Source organism: Amaranthus tricolor, chromosome 9 (assembly GCF_026212465.1).
Source record: "Amaranthus tricolor cultivar Red isolate AtriRed21 chromosome 9, ASM2621246v1, whole genome shotgun sequence".
Taxonomy (NCBI): Eukaryota; Viridiplantae; Streptophyta; class Magnoliopsida; order Caryophyllales; family Amaranthaceae; genus Amaranthus; species Amaranthus tricolor.
In genome coordinates, this window is record NC_080055.1 from 28,859,043 (window position 1) to 28,886,028 (window position 26,986).

Sequence of the window (26,986 nt, forward strand, 5' to 3'; positions counted from 1 at the left end):
TAAGATTTTTATGAGGCTAATTTGTTGGAATGCTTACTATGTACCAACAACCCTTAAAGTGTTGGCTTGGTCTTGTTCTGCCCCAAATATACGTGCCATTCCAAAGTCTGATATCTTCGGATTGAGGTTCTCATCGATCAAAATGTTGCTTGCTTTCAGATCTCTGTGAATAATCTTCATTCTAGAATCTCTATGCAGATAAAGGAGGCCTCGACATATTTCCTTGATGATATTGAAGCCTTTCTTCCAGTCCAACTCTTTCTGGTGATGTGGATCTAACAGTATATAGATGGCAAAACCAAAGTTAGATATCACATACTCCCTCCGTCCTATTGAATTTGCATCATTTTCTATTTTGGTTTGTCCCACTTAATTTGTAACATTTCTATTTTTGAACAATGGCCCACCACTTTCTTTTGATCTCATCTATACATTTTAACTCTCTTAATTTCATCCACACAATTCATTCCCTCTCTTAAAAATAACTCAATTCGCATCAAAGAGGACAAAGTAGTATGTGTTAGTAAGTCTTGGTTTACATTAAGATGCTTAAAGATATCATAAACATTGATCATATAAGGAACTGACCTAAGAGAAGTGCATCCAAACTCTTATTTGGCATGTATTCATAAACCAATAGCCTCTCTTCTCCTTCTACACAGCAGCCCAACAATCTGACAAGATTTTTGTGCTGAAGTTTCGAGATCACGAGCAACTCGTTCATAAATTCTTCTATATCTTGTCCTGAAGCTCGTGAAAGTCTTTTGATGGCAATCTCTTGCCCATCTTCTAATTTTCCCTAAGGGGAAAAAACACATTTCAGGCTCATACTTTTTTGTATCAACACCATTTTATCACCCCAATGTCATTAAATGACTCTCACTTGAGTGGTTTGAGGGGTTAGACGTACGTATGCAACCTTACCCTTGTTAGTGATAACAAAGAGGTTGTTCCGATTCACCCTTGGTAAACATCATCCGCAATTCTAAGTGCACATAGAAACCGGTACCTTGTACACCGGACCAAAACCACCTTGCCCTAGCTTATTGATTGCTAAAAAGTCACTGGTTGCAACTTCCAGCTTTTTAAATTCAAATAATACTAAATCTTTGGAAACAGCTTGATCCAAACTGTAGTCGACCAGCTGTTGTGCCTTGTTTGCGGCTTTCATGCCTGCTAGACATAGACTAAATGTCACGAAACAAAACAGGAATTGCGAAAAGCCCACAGATGATTTATGGAGTTTAGGAGAAAGGAGAAATTGTGTCACCATTTTGTCGGCGAATCAACTTCCACAGTAGTACACGAACACAACAAATATAGCAGCGACAATAGCTACTACTGCAACGATTATTTTCGGCTTGCTAGTTTCACCTACAAAATGGGAAAACATTAAATGAAGTCTCAACAACATTTCATTATCCCAGTGTCATCGATTAATTAGTTCCCGCCTGGGCAGGTTAGGGGGTCGGATGTACACAAGTAACACAACTGTTCCTTGCAAAAACAAAGTGATTTATTTCGATGACCCTTTATAACACATTTTTTGTAGCTTTACATAAATAAAAATTACAAATAATTTAATGAGTCTACTTACCGTACATACAATTCAAAACTATTGAGAAAGGAAAATAGGCACAAAATGAAAAGAACTCTCGATACAAAGATATATATTAGAAAAGAAAATGAATAATTCAATCAAAGAGATCGCTTAGCTCGAAATGAGCCAAACGAATGAAAAGATCAGCACTATCAACAGAAAATTGTTGTATGTCTATTAGGCTTCCGTTCCATACTATGCACCGAATACCTGAAGGATACGCAAAAGCTAAACACGAACAATTTTGCAAGCATGTCCTCTTACAATCATCTTCATTATTTGTGAGCAACCAAGTACCATGGTCTGGCACTTTCATGCGCTTAAGCCTTTAAAAGCCGTCTACTTCGCCTCTAGTACTGTAACATTGCAACGGCGTCCTTCGTACACAACCACTCGTCCAATTTCCAATACTCCATTCAGTGATGTTCTTTGGCTCAAACCCAATCAAGCAACTACATAAAGGAGAATCCTTTGCATTACAAAATCCAAAAGGACCACACTTGCCATAAAGCTCACAATCAGATCGCATTGATTGCTTATTAATAACCCACTTTCGACTACCATCATCCCAGTGTTTCGAGAGCACATTTCCATCATAATTCAACACATAATGCGCCATCAATAACTGATTTGGCACAAGGAATAGAAAGGTAAGAGTGCCCTCATAATTTTCATTCAAAAAGCTAAACCCATTCCCAGCCCCAGCATGTAAATCAGGCACTCCATTAAAACCATTACCTTGCCATGGGCCAGATCGCCAGTACGGTTTATCATCATACTCAGTAAGAAATTCCAGAAGTGTGCCAGGAATAAGTTTAAGTGTAAAGCGTCCACTTGACGGATTTGAAGCACCCTTCCATGACCGCAGTACTGGATTCTCATTCATATCCTTGTAAATCAAAAGCCTTTGTGGCAAAAGTGAATTCGTGGGATGATAAAAACTCTGCCACATGATTGTTCCACTAGTACCTGAAAGCAAGACAAGGTTCCCATTATCCTGAAGCAGAGCAAATGAATTATTTGCCAAACCAGACACATTAGAAGACTAAAAGGTAAAGTTTCTTGCATCCAAGAGTAGAAGATTTCCATCTTCAGATAGTTTGAAAACCCCAGAAGAATCCGTAATCAGGTTATCCCTGTTGGCTACCCATACAACTTCAAATTCATCAGAATCCTCAATATTATACCGGATTCCAACATAGCAATTGCTTGAATTACTGGGGCTAAAAAACCCAATCTTAAAAATAGCATTATTAGACAATAAGGTATTTGGGTCTTTGGGAAGTAGTAATATTTGTACCTGTTTTTGAGACAAATTTTAAACATAGAAGACAAATCAACAGTTGATAAAACATGGAGTGCATTGCCTATGAGCTAATTACCTACCTAATACCCCTTCATGATCCTTGTAATATATATCTATAATCTTCATACTTTGACAAACATAAATTCTCCAAATAACATACTATTATATTATTGCTTCTTAATCAGGAGCTTGACTAACAGATTTAAAAAACTTGGAGCAGTATGTGAGTTTGAATGTTGACAATTTCACCAATAACAATTATTTTAATGAGGAGAGGTGTGCAAATTAGCACCAAGCACCAATAATAATAACAATTAAAATATACAGACTTTGGTTAAGATAGATCTTTTCAACCAAATTGTTGACCACTGAAAACCAATTACTGAAAAAAAATTCATGAAGATTAGTAACTTATTGAAGGAAATTTATTTTTAGCGCATGCGCATGGTGTATGTGTAACAAACGGATCAAACATAAGGATGCTTAGGCTAATGTGATTTATAGAATTCTAATTCATACACAGCAAGAAACAAATATATAAGGAGAGTATGCGCTGCATCCACACGTTCACAATTCTAAATGAGATTTTTTTGTTATGGGGTGTGATAGAGAATGGCATATCATGGGACTCCAACCACCAACTTAAACTTTTAATTGAAATGGTTCCTTAACACCATCATCCACATTCAGCAAGATAAAACAATATTACTACAAGTTGAATTCCCTATGCATAAAGCACACTCTATCAATGCAATTACAATCTTGTAATTGTTCCAAAATTAATGGAAAATTGCTAAAAGCCCATTCTTAACTAAACAAAATCAGAAAATGGGCATAGCTTATAAAAGTAAACTCAAATAGCTAGAATGGAAATATCAGCAGCATCATCAGAATGTTTTAGTATGTCTATTAGGCTTCCATTCCATGCCATGCACCCAATTCTCATAATATATGCATAAGCTAAATATCAAGTATCATCAACAACTTTACAAGCACTTGTTCCCCCGTTTAGACATATTCTCAAGTGGAACAAGTCCAATAAGTACAATATCCACACACTTCCTTGGAATGTTCTTTTCTACTTACATATGCAGGTGTTGTGGAAGACTAGAAATGCCTGGAATGTCAGAGGTAAAGTAGTATAAACTCCTAGAATCATACAGATGAGCTCACAATAATGGCAATTATACACATTCTGGTATGGACAAGCTTTAAGGATCTCATCTTTGGATTCATTGACACAAGCATTGCAACTTGGACCGGTTTGATCGAATCAACAAACATAGAGAGTGAATACACAATTCGGGGTTCTGCCTAAGGAAGAGTAGTAAAATCCTGTTTTATGGATTCAATAGTACTTCCTAGGAGATTGTATAGGTTATATAGGTATAATGGTGAAGTAAAGTTGGTGCTGAAACTGTACTATTTGCACTGCATGTGCAATTGTGCTAATTTAGAGTGCATCATGTGTTGTAGCAATAACATTGGATGGAATTAGGAAGCCTATACATAATATAATTAAGCTCATTATAGTTGTAGAAAGCAGCCAGAAAATTATATAAATAAAATGATCTTTTTATTTCCTTCTTTTTTATGGCTAAACATAATTGATCTTTTGCCGTTAACACGCCACACTTGAATACTTTAGCGATCCGTTTGGTAATCGGTACTAAACGATGAGAATGATAATGAAAAATTAGTGTAATTTTAGTAGGAATATCTCTTAACAAGTTTAATGGTTATGTTTATTCTCCTTCAACAATCTCATTTTATTAACAAAACTCATTCCAATGCATTACCATTTGAAAGTGTATTATTGGGTGATTACGGAAAATTGTGAAAAAATTATCAAACTTTCATTACCATGGGAATAACATGATACATATCATGAAAATTTACACAAGAAATCATTCTCATTCCCAACTTTTAGTACAGATTACCAAATGGACCGTGGGGACACTCAAAGAAGTACCAAAATCAATGAAATTTAAAATCCTTGAATGTATCGCTGCAAAAAACAGTAAGAACTTTGTTCAGAAAGCGAGAACTATCGGCCACTCACATCAGTAAAAGAAAGATGATTCAAAGTAAAATGTTCTTCGCCATGATGGGGTAACCCATCAGAAGCACACGCCTGCCTTTGAGTAAATCCGGGTTGTTTCGGGTGTGGAAGATCCGTAATGTCAGTGACATCAAGCATTGTAATCAATGCTGAAATTGTGGGCCTATCTTCGGGAAATTCTTGAACGCAAAGTAATCCCAATTGTATGCACTTCAGAATTTCATCTTGAAAACAAGCGTCAAGAACAGTTGAATCAATCAATGAAAGCATGTTGTTCTCCTTCCATAATTTCCATGCCTAAAAGTAGTAAAGAAACTGCGTTAGAAGGAATAGTCTATCTAGTATATTACTATATATAGAGATATTCGGTTAAATTTATTATAGGGCATACATGAATTAGGAGGCCACAAGGCTCATATTCCAAAACTATTCGGTTTTTCCTTCCGCTGATAATTTCTAATAGTAGCACTCCAAGACTAAATATATCTGATTTCTCAGAAAAACGGCCTCCCATTGCATACTCAGGAGACATGTAGCCACTGCAAACAAGTCAAAAGCCGATTAGTTTATAATATATTGATGACACAATTACGAATTTAGGTTTTTATGTGATGATAACTTATCGATAGAAGAGAATCTAGTCTTTTCTCAGTTGGAATAACTATCACTTTTCTCGGGCAAAAACCTGAGTTCAATTCTTACTTAACCCTCTCATTTTCTTATCTTACCCCGTAATCCAAAAAAAAACTTCTAGGTAAAAATGTTCAACATGGCGTCACACGCTAACAATCCATGGGCAAGGCTGGTCGTAACTCGTAACTCAACCCAACCTACGCTGACAATAAGAAGCCACTATAGAACATGTCTACTTGTAGGAATGCTTACTAGGTGCCGACTACCCTCAAGGTGTTAGCTTGATCCTGTTTTGTCCCAAATATCCTTGCCATACCAAAGTCTGATATCTTTGGATTGAGATCTTCATCAAGCAAAATATTACTTGCTTTAAGATCTCTATGAATAATCTTCAATCTAGAATCTCTGTGTAGATAGAGGAGACCTCGACAAATTCCATTGATGATATTGAAGCGTGTCTTCCAGTCTAGTTGTTTCTGATTGTTTGAATCTGAATAATAAAGTGCACAAGAACAGGACAGAGTCAATTTTTCAGAAGTTGCATTTTTCCAAGATAACCAAATAAACCACTTGCTAATATACTAAACTCTTGAACTAAGAAATTTACCAAAGAGAAGAGCATCTAAACTCTTATTCGGCATGAATTCATATACTAGTATTTTCTCTTCTCGTTCTACACAGCAACCCAAGAGTTTCACAAGATTTTTGTGTTGAAGTTTCGAAATCACAAGTACTTCGTTCATAAATTCTTGTAGACCTTGTCCAGATGCACTCGAAAGTCTTTTCACGGCTATACCTTGACCACCTTCTAGTATTCCCTAATATGAACAAAAGCATTCAGCTGCATACTCTTAATGGGTTCTATGTTCTAATTCAGACCATACTAGTACGAATACATAAAAAATTAATTCGATAAATATTTTTACCTTGTACACAGGACCAAAACCACCTTGTCCAAGTTTATTCTCAAGTGTGAAGCCATTAGTAGCAATTTCCAATTGCTTAAATTTAAACAATGCTAAATTTTTATGATTAATTGAATTTAGCACAGAATCAAGAGAATACATCTCCTGTTTTGAAGATTTCCTATCTGCCACAGCAATAACTAAGCATATGTCAGGGTTTGAAGATTTAGTTTAATTTAGTATATTACACAATTGAGATGTGCAACCGGGTCAAAATTAATCCGAATTTAACGACTAGACTCAAAACAGTTAAACTAATATCTATCTAATGACCCAAATCGACACCTCTAAACATAGCTGCATAGGTAGGCAACAACAACATTCCATTACATCTATGTCATTAAGTGGCTCCTACCTAGAGTGGGGTTTGGAAGGGTCGGATGTAAGTAACCTTACCCTTGTTAATGATAAAACTAACAAAGAGGTTATTTCTGATTGACCTTTTGTAGCAAACGTCATGTGCAACTTCATATAGGCGAGAAGCAAGAAAAAAATGTCACCATTTCGTCGACGCATCCACCTCCACAGATAGTAGCCAAAGAAAAAGGTTGCAATGACGGTAACTGGTATGGCTATAAACAGAATTCTTGAATTTCTTTCTCCTGCAAAACCCAAAAAAAACAAAAAAAAAACAAAAAAAAAAAAAAACTTGCATGATCTGCAGTTCAATATCACACTATCAGTCTATCTAAAAGAAGAAAAGTACTCTTACCAAGTTCAGAATGAGCTAAACGAATAAAAATATCAGTACCATCTGGAGAAAGTTCTTGCAAGTCAATTAGACTTCCATTCCATATCATGCACCCAATACCCTTGGGATATGCATAAGCTAAACATGAACAATGTCCCAAACACTTCATTTTACATTGATTTTCATCATCAACTAATAAAAATTCAGCATAATCAGGCACTTTTGTATCCTTCAGCAGTAAAAACCCATCTAATTTGTCTCTTGTATTTTTACCATTGTTATCACTGCTGCATTGCAATCGTGTTCTTCGTGTACACCCATTAGTCCAATTCCCTTGCCTCCATTCATCTATGTTTTTCGGCTCAAATCCTTTGATACACTTACAGATTGGTGAATCCTTTGGATTACATCTTCCAAAGGCACCACATTTACCATAAACATCACACTCAGATTGAAAGGATTGCCACCAAATTTTCCATTTAGACTTATCATCTTCCAAGTTTTTCAACAATATATTGCCGTCATAATTCAAGAAAAAGTATATGATCAATGTATCATCTGTTACAGAGAACAAGATCTCAACTGTTCCTTCAATCACATTCTGTATAATACGAAATCCAAACGTAGCTTCAGCTGTTAAAGATGGTACTCCAATAAACAAGTTACCATTCCATGGACCTGATCTCCAGTAACGTTTATTAGCATCCCAAATGGAAAATTCTAGAAGTGTGTTAGGAATAATTCCAAGAGTAAAATATCCATCTGATGGATCAGAAGCATTCTTCCAGGATCTTAGTACAGTTGACTTCTCATGGATATTGTCTTTGTTGATGGAGATTGTCATTTGTGATAAAAATGAGTTAGTCAGATGCTCAAAACTCTGCCAGATTATCATGCTAGTAGATGTTGAAACTAAAACAAGGTTTCCAGTGTCTAAAAGATGAGCAACTAATGAATTGTTTGTCTGATGAGATGTGTTTGTTGACCAAAATAGAACGTTTTGTTCATTCAAAAGTTGAAGGTTTCCGTTATTGGAAACTTTAAGAAACCCAGAAGAGTCCTTTATAGGGTTGTTGCTGTTGGCTACCCATACAACATCTGTTGCATCAAACTCCTTAAGATCATACCAGATTCCAAAGTAGCGATTGGTCGAATTGGCGGGACTGAAAAACCCCATTTTAAAAACGGCATTGTTAGATGCTAAAGTTCCTGGGTCTCTAAGGAATTTGGTGGTTGTGATGCTGGCAGTGGCTGAGACAGATTTCAAAAAGAAACAGGAAGGTATTAGTAGTATAGTTGAGATTATAAGAGAAAGTAAAATATGCAATGCCATTTAGAGACTTAGACTTTTATCAACATTCAAATACACACTTAGATGATTTGTAGGGAAAATATATACTTCATATTAAAAATCTGGAAGAATGCAGGTTGCAACTGGGACTGCTAATATAGTCATTGGTAGAACTCTAAAGTTGGAAAGTTGGAATATTCCTCACAATATTGCATTTGACTTTAATTCTATATTTGTGCAGTCTACTTTGTGAACATCACCATGAAGTGTTCACCAATCACCACCAAATAGTAAACAAAAATAAATAATGCCACTTGATACAGCTTACAGTTCTGTTTTTCCTCAAATAAAATGTGATTCTATATATAAAGAATTATACTGATCTGATCTCTTTCTCATAATAGATAGAGTTTAATTTCTAAGGTTACACTGTCTCTTTCAAGTTCACTAGTTACACCCAAAATGATGATATTATGTAAAATTGTAATGAAATATAAATATTTATTTAAGTAAACACAAAAAGTGTAAATAGAGGGGAATCCCTAGAAAATTCTCGACTTATACTATTGATTAGATTACTAATCATATTTTCAATGGTCTGCACAAGAACATAGGCAGCACAAGACAACTTGGTTCAACATTAAAAGTTTTCGACTATACTCTCTTTTGGTCACGCTCATTTGAACTACCACATCCATGAGGTTTTGGGTTCAGCCTTACAAGAATACTTTTGAGAAGGGCCAAAAATCCTCGTACCACTTTGCTCATTTCACCCTTTGTACTGTAGGTCTTGAATTTCAGATGATTCTTCAGTCTTTACAAAACCTTCCGCTTGGACATCAAGTTGCAATCAATCTAACTCAGCTGCTAATTCCGGCTCAAGAAGATTCATGCAATCAATCTAACTCAGCCGCTAATTCAGCTGCTGATTTCAACAAGGTTGGACAGAAAAAATTATAAGAAATTACCCAAACTGTTGAACCAAGAACTAATTCCCATGATATTGAAGATGACTTTGAGCATCTAGCATTGTCTTGCACACTTGAGAGTGGAGTGGGGCATGCGATGGGGTATGGGAGGATAAGCTTTGGATCACTTAAAGAAGTGATCAATGATGATGATTTGGAGAGCTTTGGGCAAGGCATGGGATGGCTTGAACAAAGCAAGAGAGCATTCAAAGAGGGTGTTGACATGTGCCTTGAACGAGGCAAGGCTCCAGAGGGGAGGGCTTGAACAAGGCAGCATCAAAACAGAAGTCGGTAGCTTCTGATGAGAACCGCTTGTCCGAGCAGCTTAGGGCGCTCGTTCAAGCAGCTGTGTGCAGGTCCAAATGCGTATTCTGCTGTGTGAAATTTTAGGCTTGGGAATCAAGACATTTGTCCTAGGGCTTCTAATATGTTGTAGGACTATATAAGAGGGTCTTAGGACATCATTAGAACATAGAGGAGAGCCTAAAATTTAGAATCAACTAGAATTTTAACCAAGAGAGTTCATTCTATATTGTATTAGTGCATTTGAGGGAGATTGACATTAAAGGTTTCATCTTTACTTTGAGAGATTGTTTTCAAAAGTTGTGACGTTTATCATCGATATATTGTTAAGAGTATATTAATAATAAGAAACTTATTTTGAGTGTAGATATCCTTAGATACCTCATTAATTCTGTGTGTTTGCTCTTCGATTGTGTTGCTATGCTTTTGTGCATTCTTAACCCATTTGTTCTTCATCAAACTCACAAATCCTTGCATTTCACAAACATGAACAAGAAAACGGAAAAATTGTAAAAAACAAAACTACAATTGGAGAAACCTAAGAGACGGAGTCGCTTCTCAACAAGTGCAAATTGAAGAACATTATCAATAATTGATTTCAATTATAAAACCAGAAGAAATAACTAGAATTTCGGTTAGAAAATAATTATAGTACTTACATAAGGGAGAAATGAACGTGGAAGAAACGAGTAAATATGAATCTTCGTTCTGCAGGGTAACTTGAAGAATTTAAACACTCTTCTCGCTGAATTGAGGATACTTTCGATATCCAAACTGTTGATTAATGGTGACTCAAACTAGCAAGCACCATTGAAGAAGATAAGTATGGGTCAAAGATGAGGTCCGGGGGCGCGGAGAAGCTGTTGCCTCAGTCCGCGGGGTGTGGAGTGCCTTCTGTCTCCATTTCGGCTCGGGTAGTTGTACAGAGCTCGCGAAATGGCAGTTTCTTTTCACGGGAGGTGTCTTTTGGGACGGTTACTTTGTGTTTATTATGTAATAACTTCCTTTTTATTGGGCATTAGTATATAAACTCCCATTTAAGGATTAATATATGATGATTTCACAAGATTGAGAGAGATCACAAGAGAGTCATTAATTTATGAGTGTGATTGAGATTCATCTTGTAATTCTTTCCGATCATAGTGAAATTATTTGATCTTGATGCCGGTGGATGTAGCTATCACATTGATAGTGAACCACGTTAAATCTCTCGTGTCAATTTCTTATTTTGCATTGAATTTTCTTATTGTTTCATTATTGTTCAACGAACTTACTTCTGCTATCGCACAACACAAACTGCCGCCATTGTTGAGGTAAACTTGAGAGATAGGATCAGTGCAGAGAACAGAAAGGGAGGACAAGAAAACTAATGAAAACGATCAATTGAAGTTACAATGAATTAAGTAATTACACTAACCATTTCAATTATTTATTAGTACCGTCTCATCATAAGACGGCTTGACATGCGCTGGCGGAATCCAATATATTATTTTTGATACAAATTCTTGTGATGGACGGTCTCTTTAAGAGAACATTTATAAATGAATCAACCCATTATATATTTTTTAAAATATTGTAAATAGGCATTAAGAATATTGAAAGTAGGCATTAAGGATAATGTAAGTAGGCATTAAGAATATGATAAGTAGATATTAATCTTTAATGGACTAAGCTAGAGATACGTTTCTCAAGAGACTAGCTGTTTTTGATATTATATATTGAGTCATATATTACTAAAAATTACTGTATTAAGTATACGATTAGATGACGATTCAAACAAAATTTTACATCACTATATATATATTTTTTATTTTAGTGTGTTTATAGAAATTGACATTCATTTGTCTAATTGAAGCTATCTATTTACTTATTTTGCATAATTAAAATTTAGGTTTTTGTTGTTTTTTATTTTGAAAAAAATGGAATAAAAATAAAATTCGTTATTATTTTAGGGTATTGTATGACTTTAGTTGTATGTTTGGATGTTTCGAAGAATGTCAATTTGATATACTTGAGGTCTTTGGATTGTGATGGAGCTCGAATGATAGAAAATTTAAGTATAATTATTGATGGTCACAATTTGTGCATTTTATGTGGATTAATAAGAAATTGTTTACATTTTCAAGTCAAATTGCATCAGGAATCACCATACTCTGCCAATCACGTGCAGTGTTTGAGTTTTTTTTTTTTTTTAAAAAAAAAAAACAATATTTAGATTTAGGATTATTGGTGGTTCTGGGCAAGTGAAAGGTACCCGACCCCACAGGGCCACAGGTGACAGACTCGTTAAATTAAATGTCTTAAATTATTAATTTTACTTTACTTTAATTATTTGCTTTGAGGCCTCAAAGTTGTAAAGATATACATGGCCTTGAAAATGCATTTTTACTCCGCCCTTATACAGAATGAAAGCATGAAGAGGAAAGGGTTATAATTTTCTAGTTTTGTACAATTTTAAATCATTGTAGCTTAAAAGTTTATTAATAGTGGGAACATAGAGTAAAATAAGACCGCTCCGCATCGCATCGGCCGTGTTGTAAAGGTATTCAAAATAAACGATACGACATTTTCTGTGTTAAAAGTGTAAAAAAAACCACACTTTGTGCCGTATTAAGGAATATCTTATGGTTTCTACGATATTTTGGCGCTTTGATAATCGTATCACTCTCGTTATCGCATCAACGTTCCGTTATCGCAATCGCTGAGAAGAAGTCAAGATTGGATCTACTCAAAGTTTGGAAATTATATATACGCACTCTTTGTAAATATAAAAATATTTTCAGCTGACCTTTAGTTTCAATAATCATCTAAACTTCATATAAATAAGACGAAACATTTTATATTGTTAAATACTTGTAATTGACGATGTATGTATTGGTAAATACAAAAATGAGTAGGAATCTACCATAGTTGAGGTGTTCATGTGGAGGTTTCTACTAAAGTATATTTAAATTAATTTTATAATCCAAGCAATTAAGAGTTGTTAATTCTAATGATATGAATTAGTAATTTAATAGAAAAGTATTGTATTAAAATATGTGATGGCAAATTATGATGATCATAGATGAATTTCAAGGATCATATAATGTTGTTTACTACACTGTTTATTTGTTGTTTATGTTCAGGAGTTGTTTTAGCAACTATCAGTATTACCTCTACTCAATTTCTTAGAGATCTAGAGACTTTGGCTTCTAAAAATGGAAACTTTAAGATGGGATTTTTCAGCCCTGTTAACTCGACTAGTCGCTAAGTTGGCATCTGGTATAATGTCGAGGATTCTGATGAATCGGAAGTGGTATGGGTAGCCAATCGAGACAACCCAATTAAGGACTCTTCTGGGGTGTTAAAAATATCTGAAGATGGAAATCTTTAGCTTTAGGATGGGCAAAACGCGACTTACTGGTCATCGAATGTGTCTTATTTGACACGGGGAACTTGGTGTTGCTTTCGGGTTCTAGCAGGACTGTCGTATGGCAGAGTTTTGATCAGCTCACAAACGTGTTATTGCCAATGAGGCTCGTGATTGATCAACAAATGGAAGAGAAAGCAGTATTACGGTCATGGAAGAACACTTCAGACCCGTCTAGTGGAAGGTTTAAGCTTATTCTTATTGCTGGTGCACTTCCGGATTTTGTCACTCAGTACGATGATAAACCGTATTGGCGATCTGGTCCATGGAATGGTTCTCATTTCCTTGGTGTGCCTTCGGTTTCTGCAGGGGCTGGTAATGAATTTTGGTTTATGAATAATGACAATGAAGGTACCTTTGATTTCTTATTCTCTGTGGCAAATCAGTCAATATTGGCTAATTATGTGCTGAATTATGATGGAAATGTGTTCCTAAAAAACTGGGATGGTGCTAACAGGAAGTGGAACGTTTCGTGGCAATCGTTAGGATCTGAATGCGAGTTTTATTGAAAGTGTGGTTCATTTGGAAAAGAAATAGCGGTTAAAAGACTATCAAGATCATCCAGACAAGGCCTGCATAAATTCATGAATGAGGTGGTAGTCTTATTGAAACTTCAACACAAAAACCTTGTCCGGCTTTTAGGCTGCTGCATTGAAAGAGAAGAGAAAGTGAAATGAAATTCTCAAAGAGGTTCAATAATGAAAAACAAATAAAAAATATAATATAAAGATGAACATAAGTGTTTATGAGGTATCTTGGATATCTCCCCTTCAAATGTAGTTTTATTAGATTAAAATTCAACAATTTCAATGTAATAAACCTCCCTTTTAAGAACAATCTTTTAAGATGGTCTACAATTTTATGTGAAACAGCAAGATGCTATTACCTAGAGTGTAAACCATGATGAACTGATTGTCAATTTGTGGGTTTTTCGGTATGGGATGGGATCTAGTCTCGAACCTGCCTATTTCATTTGATTAAAATTTTATTAATGTTGTTTTATAATGTATAACACATAAGACTGACAGTCAACTCAACACACATGCTATGATGAGTTTTAAACCCATCCTATATTATCATCCCGCATTCGACTTGTTTCGATAGTTCAGCATTGGGGAATAAGATTGCATTTCCGAGTCAAGTGACAATGCAAGATGCACAATCTCCTATGTAAGTTAAAGGGCATGATATGTTAGCAAAGTCAAGCATAAACAGTTTTGTAATCATAATGAACTTTCTAGATCTTCATATAGAACATAATAAAAATAGTTGAACTAACCTCAAAATTCTTCTTCTTTAAATCATCAACTGCAAGTAATAAACCATATTCAAAGAAATTACGAAAAGTAATCAAATATCAGAAATTCAAAACTTCACTGCAAAAAAATAGTCTTAAAATTAGAGGATGAAAATAGACTGAAATTTAATTTAGTCCATTATGATCCAAAACCAAAAAACAATAAATCTTTAACCCAAGGTAAAAATCACTTTGATCACCATAAATTAAGGAGTGGCCGTAATAAAGGAAACAGTCTCTGTTTGCACATGTGGTGCATGGTGATAACATGTTTGCCGCCCACTACACACATACATTTTATAATTAATTCTGTCTTTTAGTATAATAAGGTAAGATTAAAAGATTTGATAAGTCAATAGCCCTTCTGTTCTAGCCTTCTAGATACAAATTTATACACATAAATAACGTTGTACTTCCATAAAATATTACTTCTATATATTATATACTTATATACCATTTGGTCAACGATCATTCAACCAGACAAACTGTACACTCCTAAGAAAACCCCTTAAAAGTAGCAAGGGAAGCATTCTCTATGATAAATTTGTTTTTTTTTAAAAAAAATACAAGCACAAGTTTAATGAGGTTTCATTCTAAAATCAATTGATAATAGAAAACGTAGTCCATCAAGCTTATATGTTTGTTAATCTCTCTTTGATTCTTCGATATGGGATCACATGGGGATTTTATTTCCAACACTTTTTAGAACCATGCTCTTGACTACTTTGAACTACAAATCAGTAAAAGAAGCATTCCATAAGAAGAGTTTTTTAGACAACTTTATTTGGAAAATCCGTAAAGACAACCCAAACCTTAATAATGCAAAAGCAAGAGCACGATGAGTCATTAAGGGTTTTATCAATTTGATTACAATAAAAGACTTCATTAAGTTAAGGTTAAATACATCCAATCTCTAAATTTTTCCTTAAACAAACTTCTTTAGTGACGTTGGGGTAATGGAATATTGTTCTAATACGTTAATGTGTTGTTTATGAGAAATTCTAGCATTACTATCAACACTTAAAGCTCCAACAACCAGAGCCAAAACATGGTACCATTCTAGCCTATGTAAAACCTCCTCCCAAGTCCCGACCGGGTCAGTTCATGATAGGATACTACTGGACCCAGAAAAAAAAATAAACACCAACCATAGAATGACAAGGATTTTTAATCTTAATAGACAACCAAGGCATTAAATTTCCAAAGATAGTTCTTTTGTTATAGGAAGAAGCATGTATATTATATATTTCATTCTTGTATTAAGACTTTTGAGATGGTATGAGTTGTTATTTAATTATGAGATCTAATATAATCATACATTATTATAAAAATAACCAAATAATTTACACCACCGGAGAGTGAGTTTAGCTCCCTGACAGACTCCTATTAATTAAACAGGAACACCCTTGCTGTTTGATAGGATTCCAAAACTTACATCAAAAAAATTAATTCACCATGGCTCATGTTGTTTATGGGTGTTTTCATATTATGCCTGCAATTTACACCTTCCTTTTATGCTTCTCTTTTGAGTATTTTGGAGTAACAGCCAAATACATTACTGCTACTCAGATTCTTAGAGACCCAGAAACATTAGTTTCTAGTAATTCTGTTTTCAAGGCTGGTTTTTTTAGCACTACAAATTCGAAAAAACGATACGTAGGGATCTGGTATAACAGTAATAAGGATTCTGATTCTGGTATATCTGAAGTAGTATGGATAGCTAATAGGGATAATCCTCTTGATGACTCTTCTGGAGTGCTTAAAATTTCTAAGGAAGGAAAGCTTCAACTTTCAGACAGAAAAAACAAAATATTTTGGTCAACAGATGTATCACAGCAGGAAAATAAAACGGTTGCTAAGCTTTTAGATACTGGAAATCTTGTTCTGCTGTCAAACGACAGTGGAGAGATCATCTGGCAGAGTTTGGAACACCCAACAAATACATGGCTACCGTCAGCAGTACAGCTCACCTTTGATATACATAAGAAAGATAACCCAACAATTCGATCATGGAAGAGTGCTTCAGATCCATCAACTGGACGCTTCAACCATGGTATTGTTTCTCGCAATTTTCCTGAATTATTCACTATGGAAGGGGAAAAACCTTATTGGAGATCAGGTCCTTGGACTAGTAATCACTTCCTCGGGGTCCCTTACATGCATTCAGAGGTTTCCTCGGGATTTCAAATTTATGATAATCATGAAGGAGAAATTCAGCTATCATATTCTTTGGCAAATTCATCCTTGTTGGAACGAGTTGTAATGAATCATGATGGACGAGTGTTCTTCGAGCATTGGGGAGCCAAAAGAGGAAAGTGGGAAGTTGTGTGGAATTCCTTCCAGTCTGAATGTGAATTATATGGAAAATGTGGTGCTTTTGGAAATTGCAATCCAAGCAAATCACCCATTTGTAGCTGTTTGAAGGGGTTTGAGCCAAACAACAGGGATGAATGGAACAACGGAAATTGGAATAATGGGTGTTTTCGGAGGACACCATTGCAGTGTGGTACAAGAGAAGGAAAATCAGACAAGTTTCTAAAGATGAGGCACATGAAAGTACCAGACTATTCTTATTGGGTGTCATCAAGTGGTGAAGATGATTGTGGGACGAAGTGCTCGCAGAATTGTTCTTGTTTAGCTTACGCGTATTATCCGGGAATAGGGTGCATGATGTGGAATGTAAGCCTTATGGATATTCAACAATTTTCTGCTGATGGAGCTGATCTTTTCATTCGTTTGGCTCATTCGGAACTAGGTAAACAACCTAACTTATAGAAATTGTGAAATTTATTCAAAAACAAATGAATTAAACTTGATTATTGTATATTGTGCAAAAGTGAGTATAGTTGGTACTTGGTAACGACTTGATAGTTTATCTATATGAAAATAGAATTAACATAAATTTTAGGACATAAAAAAGTAATGGTGATAAATCAGTAATCATATAGACACAGTCTGATCTGTTCATATTGGATTTCTGAACATGTACTTTTCTTCTCATTTTTAGGTGAACCTGGGAAATCAAAGCTAATTATAATTACCATCATGGGAACTTTTGGTGCAACAACATTAGTTCTCTTTATGTACTATGGATGGAAAAGGATAAGGCAGCTACATGGTCTCAAATTTTTTCCTAATTCTTCCGTTTGTACATTAATAAAATTAGTTTTTATAAATCAACCATTTTGATATCTTTTGCAGGGTTGAAAAATACAAACAAGCTGGATTTGCAACTGTACAACATATTAGATGATAGAATTAATGATTTTCAAGATTTGCCATTGTTTCAATTCCAAAAGTTGGAAGTTGCAACAAATTTCTTTTCCACAAAGAACAAAATTGGACAGGGTGGTTTCGGTTCCGTGTACAAGGTAGTGCGTTCTCTATCGTAGAAACAGAAGCAGAAAATAAATTTTAAAAAAAATCTAAAAGTAACTAATTGAATAATTATTCCAGGGAAAGTTGGAAGATGGGAAAGATATAGCGGTTAAAAGACTATCAAGATCATCTGGACAAGGCCTGCAAGAATTTATGAATGAGGTGATAGTCATCTCAAAACTTCAACACAAAAACCTTGTCCGACTTTTAGGCTGCTGCATAGAAAGAGAAGAGAAAGTATTGGTGTATGAGTACATGCCAAATAAGAGCTTGGATGCAATACTCTTTGGTCAGTTCCATATTTAATTATGTACTGTATTACTACATTTTATCGGTTTATAGCTTTATGTTCAAGTACTTAACAAAGTTTCGTATTCTGTTGCACAGACCCGTATCACAGGAAACAGTTGGACTGGAAGAAGCGGTTTAGTATCATCAAAGGGATATGTAGAGGCCTACTTTATCTTCATAGAGATTCTAGGTTGAAGATTATTCACAGAGATCTTAAGGCAAGCAACATTTTGCTAGATGAGGAGCTTAAACCAAAGATATCTGACTTCGGTATGGCAAGGATTTTCGGAACAAAACAAGATCAAGCCAACACCTTGAGGGTCGTCGGGACCTAGTAAGCGTCTTATTGATTACTATCCCACTATCCTAAATTTGGTTTTATCCGTTTTTCCAAAAATGACACAATTACCTAAATTTGACATGTTTACAGTGGTTATATGTCTCCGGAGTACGCAATGGAAGGCCGGTTTTCAGAAAAATCAGATGTATTCAGTTTAGGAGTGCTTTTGTTGGAGATTATCAGTGGCCGAAAGAACAATAGCTTTGAAGATTATGAGTCATTGAGCCTCTTATCTTACGTATGTTATGCACCTTAGATAACTCTAGTTTCTGATTTCTCTACAAGAATTTGCTTGCTTGTTTTTGGTCCGTCTCTCTAAAATTAAGTTATTATAATAAGCTAAGACATCTGGCTGGTGGCAACATATTTTTTCAGGCGTGGAAGTTGTGGAATGAAGATGATATACTTTCTTTCATTGATTCAGAAATTTATGATCCAAGTTCTCAAGGTGAGATTTTGAAGTGCATACAACTGGGGCTATTGTGCGTACAGGAACATCCTGAAGATAGGCCAACCATATCGGCACTAACTTCCATGATCGATGTTGAGGATGATAAAGAGCTTCCGCTCCCAAAGCAACCTGGTTTTACTCAAAAGGTACTATGTCGCACCAATGGGATCATCGAAAATGGTAGTATAAACCATCTTTCTTTGACAGTTTTTAGTGGTCGATAGTTCGTGTGTTTTCAAGTCAATGTACTCTATTATTTGAAACAGCAGGATGTTATTACCTAACAATTACCAAAGAGTAGTTAGTGGGATTTTTTCAGATAGTTCTTCTCTAATATTTGATACAGCTGGATGCTATTACTTATTACTTTAGAGTGTAAAGTATAATTACTGATTACAAAGTTTGTGGGTTTTTCATAGTTCAGTCACACAATGTTGAAGAATAAGCTTGTATTTCTGTGATAATGTGACAATGTAAAATGCACATTGCACAATCTCTAATGTATAAGCCAAAATGCATGATATCATAGCAAAGTCATGCATAAATAGAGTTCTGAACATAATGAACTTTCTATCTCTTCTACATATGACAGCAGGAAAAGGAAAAAAGTTGATGAAACTTACATGGAAAATTTCAATTCTTCAGGAAGAGGTCAATCACCAATGCATCCCAGGCCTGATCAAAATTGACTAACCAAAGATTAGATACTCAAGTATGTTAAGAATTGAAACTTTCCTTTGCTCAATCAAAGTGTATATGTTGACTTGGAACAGTAGAGTTGGGTCTGCCATCTCTGTTTTGTTAGAGCTCTATTTTCTGGGATATCGTTGATGCAGTCTCAAAGTTTGGAAGACAGTTGAATAGGTTGGGTGATATAGTATCTGCAAAGAAACAGACGACGAAGAGCTTTACTTAGAAGCGTCAAATCCTGGTTAAGACTCTGAGGATCCACTTGTTCTAGTGGAAAGAAAGCATTCACAAAAAGGCCCACTAGAAGAACATATCTCAACATATAAAAATATCATGGAGCAGGTTAGCAGTGTGGTCACAACTCACCTAGTTTCGGATTATAATGTACCATATCAAAATGGTTCATCATATCATTGCACTTATATATGTGAAGTTACAGATGATGTATCAAAGGCCAATTGGTAACAAACTCTTTGTTATCACTAAGGTAAAAGTTGCGTAACAGAATGTTATTGTATGGAACTATAGCTATCAATGTGGTCACCTGAGACACTTCCCGGTCAACCTTATGGACATTGCACACGCTTATACCAGACATTCCCAATTGAGTGCGTCGGTGATTTTGATGATCTGAAGAAGAGATTTTTTTGAACACTTCATTAGTGAATTCATAAAGACAACCCAAACCCTAGTAAAGAAGCAAGAGCACAATGAGTAATTAAGGGGCTTCATCAGTTGCTTCAATGAAGAAATGGTTTTTGTTCCACAGATTAACTATGTCATCACATAGCACTCACTAAGGAGTTTCTCTACTACTTTCATCCCTTTAGAAACAAATGATGTGGTCCATGGTGAAAGAATTCAGAGAACCTTTAGCTTTAGAATGTTTGTGCATCACAATAGAAGTCTTAAGTTAAGCTCGCATACATCCTGCCTCTAAACTCTGCCCTAAGTGGGAGTCAGTTACTTAGTAGCATTTGAGTAATGGAATGTTGTTGTAGTACGATAATGCGCCATCGTCTATGAAGAAAAGTTACCAGTGCAGTGGCCAACAATACAACTTCTTGGGCCCAAACCGGGGTCAAATCCTCACCTGAGTGGAACCTCCCCCCAACCAGTATACTTCAAAGATAAGATATCAGACGGACCCCATTATAAAGCCACCCCAAAAAAAGATTCACCATCTGTAGAATCACAAAGAACTTTAATTCCAAAATCCAACAATCAAATCATCAAATTATAGAAGTTCATTTGTTACAGCGAAAAGCATGTATAAAAGTATCAAACAACTTGATTATGTTGGTGTACTTCACATGTGAGGAAGAGGGAACCTCATCAAGTGTGTATAAAAGTCAATGCTCATTACCCGTGGGTTTGTGGGCCCAAACCCACGGGTTCCTTGTCAGTTGTCCACACGAGTGGGCACACAAGGTGATTATGTGACAAATTGTCACGGCTTAACAAGTAATTGTACCATATTACTTACATAGTAGTATTAACTATTAAAAGATGGTGTGAGTTGATATTTTACTATGACAACCAATATAATACTTCTAATGCTTTACTATTCAAACAAATAAACCTGTTCATAGTCTCCAACGAAAGTTATAATAATCCACAGTAAAACAACCAGATAAATTATTAAACTAAGTGAGTTGCTTATATTACCACGAGAACTAGTATAATCAAACTTTATCATGTAAACAAATAAACCTGTTCAAGGTCTCCAAAAAAGATTATAACACACCTAATCAGAACCAAATAACTATAAATTAAGTGTGAGTTGCTTTCAATCCTAGACAGACTCCTATTGAACGATGAAGGTAAGAATTATTCAAACAAGGAAAATTATCTTCTCATGTAAACATAATTTACACATTCTTGTTTGATGGAATTCCAAAACTTACATCACAGAAATTGGTTCACCATGACTCATGTTGTTTATAGGCGTTTTCATATTATGCCTTCAATTTCCTTCTTACTTTTATGCATCTTTTGCTTCCCTTTTCAGTATTTTGGAGTAACAGCCAAATACATTACTGCTACTCAGTTTCTTAGGGACCCAGAAACAAGTTAGAACCTAAATAAAAGGAATGGAGAATTGGGCATAAAATCTGTCATCATACAGACAAAGTATGATCTGTTCATATCAGAATTTTGATTATGTAATTTATTTCTCATTTTAGGTGAGGCTATGAAGTGGAAGCTAATTATAATTACTACTAATGTAATATGGATGGAAACAAATAAGGAAACAATATGGTCTCAATACTTTCTCCCAAATCTATTGTTAGCTAATTATAATACACTATTACAAGATTGAAGAATATCCTAACAATCCTAATGAAAAGAACACTCTAATAAACAAGCCTTGCTTCCTCAGCTTAATTGACTCTACATTAAACAATGGCATTAAGAAATAAGAACTGACTTTGAAAATTGGATAATCATAAACAAACAATTAGCAAACCAATTACAAAAATATACAGGAACTCATCACATTAGCCAGATGTAAACAATTACCAATAAAAATTATGGTGCTATTTCACCACTTTCTACTATGTATCTCTTTGATCAATCTTGACTTCTATATACTGGTAATGGCCAATTCTATTAACAATTCTCAGCTCCTAAGAGACCCGGAAACATTAGAATCCAGTAATACAAACTTCAAGCTTGGTTTTTTCAGCCCATCTAACTCGAAAAATCGATATCTTGCTGTCTGGTACAATAATAAGGATACTGAATTTGGAATGTCAGAAGTTGTATGGATAGCAAACAGAGATAATCCTCTTAGTAGCTCTTCTGGGGTGCTCAAATATCTGAGGATGGAAATCTTATTGTCTTGAATGAACAAAACAAATTATTTTGGTCAACGAATATAACAAATCAGACAAACAATACAGTTGCAAAGCTTTTAAATACTGGCAATCTTGTTCTGCTATCGAATAGTGAGATCATCTAGCAGAGTTTCAATCATTTAACTCATGCGTTGCTGGCACCAGCGAGGCTTGCTATTGATATGCACAGTTTTGATCAAGAACCAACTCTTCGGTCATGGAAGACTGCTTTGGATCCATCTAATGGCCGTTTTAGTTTTGGTATTATTTCTCGAAACTTTCCTGAAGCTTTTGTTTTGGATGGTGATAAACTTTATTGGAGATCGGGTCTATGGAATGGCTATCTATTCCTTGGAATTCCTAACTTTCATTCAGAAGCTTCCTCCGGGTTTCAATTTATAAAAGATGAACAAGGAAAACCTGAAATGTCATTTACAGTAGCAAATCCAACATTATTGGAACGAATTGTATTAAGTTATGATGGAAGGTTGATTGAAAAGGATTGGGACGATTGTAACAGAAAGTGGAAACTTTTGTGGAAATCTTTCGAGTCTGAATGTGAACTTTATGGGAAATGTGGAGCTTTTGGAAGTTGTGATCCAAAGAATTCACCTATTTGTAGTTGTTTGAAGGGGTTTGAGCCAAAAAACATGGATGAATGGAGCAAAGGCAATTGGAGCAGTGGTTGTGTAAGAAGAACGCCATTGGAGTGTGTAAATGCAGAAAAACCAGACAAGTTTTTAAGGTTGAAGCACATGAAAGTGCCCGACTATTCTAACTGGGAAACGTCAAGCAATCAAGATGATTGTGAAAGGATTTGCTTTCTGAATTGTTCATGTTTAGCTTATGCATATTATTCGGGAATTGGGTGCATGATGTGGAACTCAAGCCTTATTGACATACAGCAGTTTTCTACAGGGGGTGCTGATATTTTCGTTCGTCTGGCCCATATAGAACTAGGTAACCATCATAACTTGATGAATTAGTAAAACTTACAGAATATGAATGATTTTCTGAAATTATAATGGATAATTAGTTGCAAATAAGGGTGGGCAAACGGGACCTGATCCAACCCAATCATATAATACTCAATGACCTAGCTCAAACATAAGAAGAAAAAAATGAATCAACATGTTGAATGTTGACCAAGTTACACACAAAACCAAAAAATGACCCAACCCAAACACCTTACTTGAGACCCAACCCAGACACAACACGCTAGCCTGATTGTCGACCTTTAGCTGCAAAAGCTGTCAGTATAGGCTGGTAGGCTATCTTAATAATTAGAGCTAAAGGAACAAAATACTGAAGTCATGGCTGTTGATGTTTAATAATTGATTATTGACACCAATTGGTATTTTTAATTTGGTTATAGGTGAGCATCATGACAGGAAACTAGTTAGAACTACTGTTGTGCTGATTGTGGGTGCTGCCCTTTTTGGTGTCTTCGTGTACTATGGATGGAAATGGAAAAGACAAAAATATGGTGGGAACTTCTCCTAAGTCATTTGTCAATTAGCAGTCTCAACTTTGATCTTATGAGATTGACAGGTAGTTGTTGCTAATGTAGGACGGAAGAAGACAAACAAGCACGAAAGAACTTTGCACGACAGCACACTTCCACTAAATGATGAAGTAGAACTCCAAGATTTACCATTGTTTAAACTTCAAAAGTTGGAAGTTGCGACAAACTTCTTTTCCATAGAAAATAAGATCGGACAAGGTGGTTTTGGTCCTGTATATAAGGTTACCATTCTTTCAGGTGTAATCAGTTATAAATATGTGAAGGTAATAGATATTAAGACATGAATAAAACTACTTTGATTCTTTCCAGGGAAAATTGGAAGATGGAAAAGAAATTGCGGTTAAAAGACTAGCAAGAGAATCTGGACAAGGTCTACAAGAATTTATGAATGAGGTAGTAGTCATATCAAAACTTCAACACAGAAATCTTGTCAGATTGTCAGGGTGCTGTGTAGAAAGAGAGGAAAAACTAGTCTATGAATACATGCCAAATAAGAGCTTGGATGCCCTCCTCTTTGGTAAGTTCCCATATTTATCCATTAATTTCCTTACTACATTTCCTGGAACTATATCCCACATTGTCCATATACAATTGTTCAGACCCGCAACATCAAAAACAATTAGACTGGAAGAAGCGCTTCACTATTATCAAAGGGATATCTCGAGGCCTATTGTATCTTCATAGAGATTCTAGATTGAAGATTATTCATAGAGATCTTAAAGCGAGCAACATTTTGCTCGATGAGGAGCTCAATCCAAAGATATCATATTTTGAAACAGCTATGATTTTTGGAATCAAACAAGATCAAGACAACACCTTAAGAGTTGTTGGGACCTAGTAAACATTTTACCAATTTACCAGCATACGATGTGAAATTTTTTGGGTTTACCACATGCCTACATGTGATGCAATTATCCATATTTAACTGGTTTGCAGTGGTTACATGTCTCCGGAATATGCAATGGAAGGGCGGTTTTCAGAAAAAGCAGATGTTTTCAGTTTGGGGGTGCTTCTTTTGGAGATCATCAGTGGCAGAAAGAACAATAGCTTTAAAGAACATGAATCTTTGAGCCTTTTATCTTATGTATGTTATCTACCCCAAATTCTTTTAGAAGATTTTGTTTGCTTATCCTTCGTTTGTTACTTCATTAATGATCATATTTTCTTATATACCTTAGCAGTTAACACATTTATTTTGATGTTTTTTCAGGCATGGAGATTGTGGAATGAAAACAATATTCTTTCATTAATTGATGCAACAGTTAGTGATCCACACTTCAAAGATCAGATTCTAAAGTGCATAAAATTATCTATTACTAACAAGGATAAGGTTGCATATATATGACATCCCTACTCATCTACAAAATTAAAGAATCGTTAAGGAATCAACAAATATTTTACACAAATATAAATTTGTAACTATGAACATAAAAGATATTTAACCTGTTGGTGCTCTATCAGAAGCCAAATTTGAAACTTTTTTGTGTCATAATAAGGGCCGTTCTTGACTTGTAGGAATGAAAAATATCGAAACTATTTCATATGTATGCTAAGTTACAACATTAATTGTATGAAAAATAAGGTTTATATATACTTTACCGTGTTTTGAGACCTCTTCTCTCTATAAACTCTTATTTTGGCAATTCTGATCACCCCTTGAAACCAACCCTACATTTGACATTTTGACTTGATTCCTACATCCATTTGACGAAAATTCAATTAGTTTTGCACCATGGTCAATGCGAATTTGCACAAACTATCCATGGCTTTGACTAATTGCACACAGGCAGTCTTATTTCTCAATTCTCTCAGTGACACAAATTATCAAACATATTGTGTGCATTAGGAAACAGCAAATATAATTCAACCTTGATCATTGCTTGTCCAGCCGATTAATCATCATGAATCATTATTGTTTGCCCGTCCATGTATCGGAGTTTTCTGCATTTTCACCAGATTATGTTTCATGATTAACGAAACTCCTTAACATCTACTTCATGAATCCCGCATATAAACTGAAATCTTTAGCCTTGAAGTTAGAGTGTTTACACATTGTGAAGCATATATTCAAATGTACTAAACAAATGACTTAATTCCAAGTTACGCATCTCCATATTCTTGATTATCTTTGCAAAAAGCAATTGTTCTTCGAATAAATCCTGTTTGATTTGGTGATGGAAGAATTATAATTTCACTCTAAATCATAGAAGAATTGTCTTCCCCGTTCTCTAATTTTCAAAGCTTGAAACGTTGAAACTCAATAAACAACCAAGTCAAGTTTTCGTCCGTAAATACATGGACGAATCAACTCGACCAAACCATTTAAAGTAGTTATTAAATTTCAAAATATGTTAAATAAGTTTTAAGGTTTTTCAAAGTTAGAAATATTCTAAGCATGTGCAACATGTTTAATTCGGGCTTCTAAAAATAGAAGATCTAATGCATTATATACTCACGTGGTCACGTGTATTAAGACAAATAATGCACTAGAAGGTTTTGATATGAAATGATAAATGGCCTCAAATATTAAAAGCGTATAGGGTGTTAAAATTTTTTGTCGATTTTTGCTTAGACCCTAGCCAAAGTTCTATAATTATTTAGTTTTAAATTAAAATAATAGATTATAGTAAATTGACTCATCGAATTACTATACTTTTTTAATTAATATTACTTTTCAGGATAAATAGAAAAAATAACATATTAGTTATTATAATTAGTTGTGCATATCGGACTTCTAAATATTCGTTATGTAAGAGATATTCAACAATTAAGATGTTATATTAAGCTAATAAGGTGCAATAATTAGTAAGTCACAAAGAGAATAAACATTCATCATGCAAATTGTAAGGGGCCTTACATAGGGTGATAGGGGTATATTATGCTTTGACTCTCATTTTTCTCTTATTTCTCTAATGAGGAGTAAAAAAATTGCTTTCTCCAATCATT

General features: G+C 35.0%; 6 protein-coding genes across 16 annotated transcripts; 4 read left to right on the forward strand and 2 right to left on the reverse strand.

Annotated features, from left to right (window-relative positions):
- Positions 1-36: 36 nt before the first annotated feature.
- LOC130823465 (G-type lectin S-receptor-like serine/threonine-protein kinase At1g11330) lies at positions 37-1,916 on the reverse strand. Its single transcript, XM_057688082.1, has 6 exons — positions 1,733-1,916; positions 1,598-1,615; positions 1,291-1,374; positions 1,010-1,173; positions 589-799; positions 37-275 (listed from the first exon to the last, which is right to left on the reverse strand). The coding sequence occupies exons 1-6, from the start codon at positions 1,914-1,916 to the stop codon at positions 37-39; spliced, it is 900 nt and encodes a 299-aa protein (XP_057544065.1).
- On the reverse strand, positions 652-26,343 carry LOC130823507 (G-type lectin S-receptor-like serine/threonine-protein kinase At1g11300). Of its 11 annotated transcripts, XM_057688140.1 has the most exons (17): positions 26,090-26,343; positions 25,909-25,981; positions 25,640-25,734; positions 20,042-20,859; positions 19,609-19,866; positions 14,508-14,536; positions 13,220-13,874; positions 7,279-8,508; positions 7,067-7,168; positions 6,528-6,691; positions 6,209-6,419; positions 5,854-6,091; positions 5,360-5,507; positions 4,969-5,265; positions 1,271-2,569; positions 1,010-1,176; positions 652-789 (listed from the first exon to the last, which is right to left on the reverse strand). In XM_057688140.1, the coding sequence occupies exons 7-15, from the start codon at positions 13,224-13,226 to the stop codon at positions 2,498-2,500; spliced, it is 2,469 nt and encodes an 822-aa protein (XP_057544123.1). In that variant the 5' UTR covers positions 13,227-13,874; positions 14,508-14,536; positions 19,609-19,866; positions 20,042-20,859; positions 25,640-25,734; positions 25,909-25,981; positions 26,090-26,343; the 3' UTR covers positions 652-789; positions 1,010-1,176; positions 1,271-2,497. The 11 variants fall into 11 exon arrangements, with proteins under 11 accessions (XP_057544123.1, XP_057544122.1, XP_057544117.1 ...); XM_057688139.1 differs by having other exon boundaries at positions 25,640-25,981; XM_057688134.1 differs by having other exon boundaries at positions 25,909-26,343.
- On the forward strand, positions 13,330-13,737 carry LOC130823467 (G-type lectin S-receptor-like serine/threonine-protein kinase SD1-13). The gene has a single exon (XM_057688083.1). It carries the CDS (start codon positions 13,330-13,332, stop codon positions 13,735-13,737), a length of 408 nt encoding a protein of 135 aa, XP_057544066.1.
- Positions 14,794-19,602, forward strand: LOC130823468 (G-type lectin S-receptor-like serine/threonine-protein kinase At1g11300). The gene is made up of 7 exons (XM_057688084.1): positions 14,794-17,295; positions 17,533-17,608; positions 17,665-17,896; positions 17,982-18,192; positions 18,291-18,528; positions 18,625-18,772; positions 18,910-19,602. The coding sequence occupies exons 1-7, from the start codon at positions 15,981-15,983 to the stop codon at positions 19,207-19,209; spliced, it is 2,520 nt and encodes an 839-aa protein (XP_057544067.1). The 5' UTR covers positions 14,794-15,980; the 3' UTR covers positions 19,210-19,602.
- LOC130823469 (G-type lectin S-receptor-like serine/threonine-protein kinase At1g11300) lies at positions 22,276-23,731 on the forward strand. Its single transcript, XM_057688085.1, has 2 exons — positions 22,276-22,485; positions 22,644-23,731. The coding sequence occupies exons 1-2, from the start codon at positions 22,276-22,278 to the stop codon at positions 23,499-23,501; spliced, it is 1,068 nt and encodes a 355-aa protein (XP_057544068.1). The 3' UTR covers positions 23,502-23,731.
- Positions 23,637-26,010, forward strand: LOC130823470 (G-type lectin S-receptor-like serine/threonine-protein kinase At1g11330). Its single transcript, XM_057688087.1, has 8 exons — positions 23,637-23,655; positions 23,891-23,964; positions 24,067-24,303; positions 24,350-24,557; positions 24,640-24,877; positions 24,977-25,124; positions 25,251-25,336; positions 25,929-26,010. The coding sequence occupies exons 1-8, from the start codon at positions 23,637-23,639 to the stop codon at positions 26,008-26,010; spliced, it is 1,092 nt and encodes a 363-aa protein (XP_057544070.1).
- Positions 26,344-26,986: the final 643 nt, after the last annotated feature.

Coding starts and splice junctions, on each gene's coding strand:
- LOC130823468 (XM_057688084.1), top strand. CDS start 15,981: ATGGCTCATGTTGTTTATGGGTGTTTTCATATTATGCCTGCAATTTAC. Junction 17,609..17,664: donor ACAACATTAGTTCTCTTTAT/GTACTATGGATG, acceptor TTTTTCCTAATT/CTTCCGTTTGTACATTAATA. Junction 18,193..18,290: donor CTTGGATGCAATACTCTTTG/GTCAGTTCCATA, acceptor TCTGTTGCACAG/ACCCGTATCACAGGAAACAG.
- LOC130823507 (XM_057688130.1), bottom strand. CDS start 8,590: ATGGCATTGCATATTTTACTTTCTCTTATAATCTCAACTATACTACTA. Junction 6,420..6,527: donor GTTTTGGTCCTGTGTACAAG/GTAAAAATATTT, acceptor TGTTCATATTAG/GGAATACTAGAAGGTGGTCA. Junction 5,266..5,359: donor CTTGTGGCCTCCTAATTCAT/GTATGCCCTATA, acceptor TACTACTTTTAG/GCATGGAAATTATGGAAGGA.
- LOC130823465 (XM_057688082.1), bottom strand. CDS start 1,916: ATGAAAGTGCCAGACCATGGTACTTGGTTGCTCACAAATAATGAAGAT. Junction 1,174..1,290: donor GTTCGTGTACTACTGTGGAA/GTTGATTCGCCG, acceptor TATGTCTAGCAG/GCATGAAAGCCGCAAACAAG. Junction 800..1,009: donor GTTTTGGTCCGGTGTACAAG/GTACCGGTTTCT, acceptor TTTTCCCCTTAG/GGAAAATTAGAAGATGGGCA.
- LOC130823469 (XM_057688085.1), top strand. CDS start 22,276: ATGGCCAATTCTATTAACAATTCTCAGCTCCTAAGAGACCCGGAAACA. Junction 22,486..22,643: donor CTCTTAGTAGCTCTTCTGGG/GTGCTCAAATAT, acceptor ATCATCTAGCAG/AGTTTCAATCATTTAACTCA.
- LOC130823467 (XM_057688083.1), top strand. CDS start 13,330: ATGAGGCTCGTGATTGATCAACAAATGGAAGAGAAAGCAGTATTACGG.
- LOC130823470 (XM_057688087.1), top strand. Junction 24,304..24,349: donor TCAGTTATAAATATGTGAAG/GTAATAGATATT, acceptor GATTCTTTCCAG/GGAAAATTGGAAGATGGAAA. Junction 24,878..24,976: donor TTAAGAGTTGTTGGGACCTA/GTAAACATTTTA, acceptor ACTGGTTTGCAG/TGGTTACATGTCTCCGGAAT.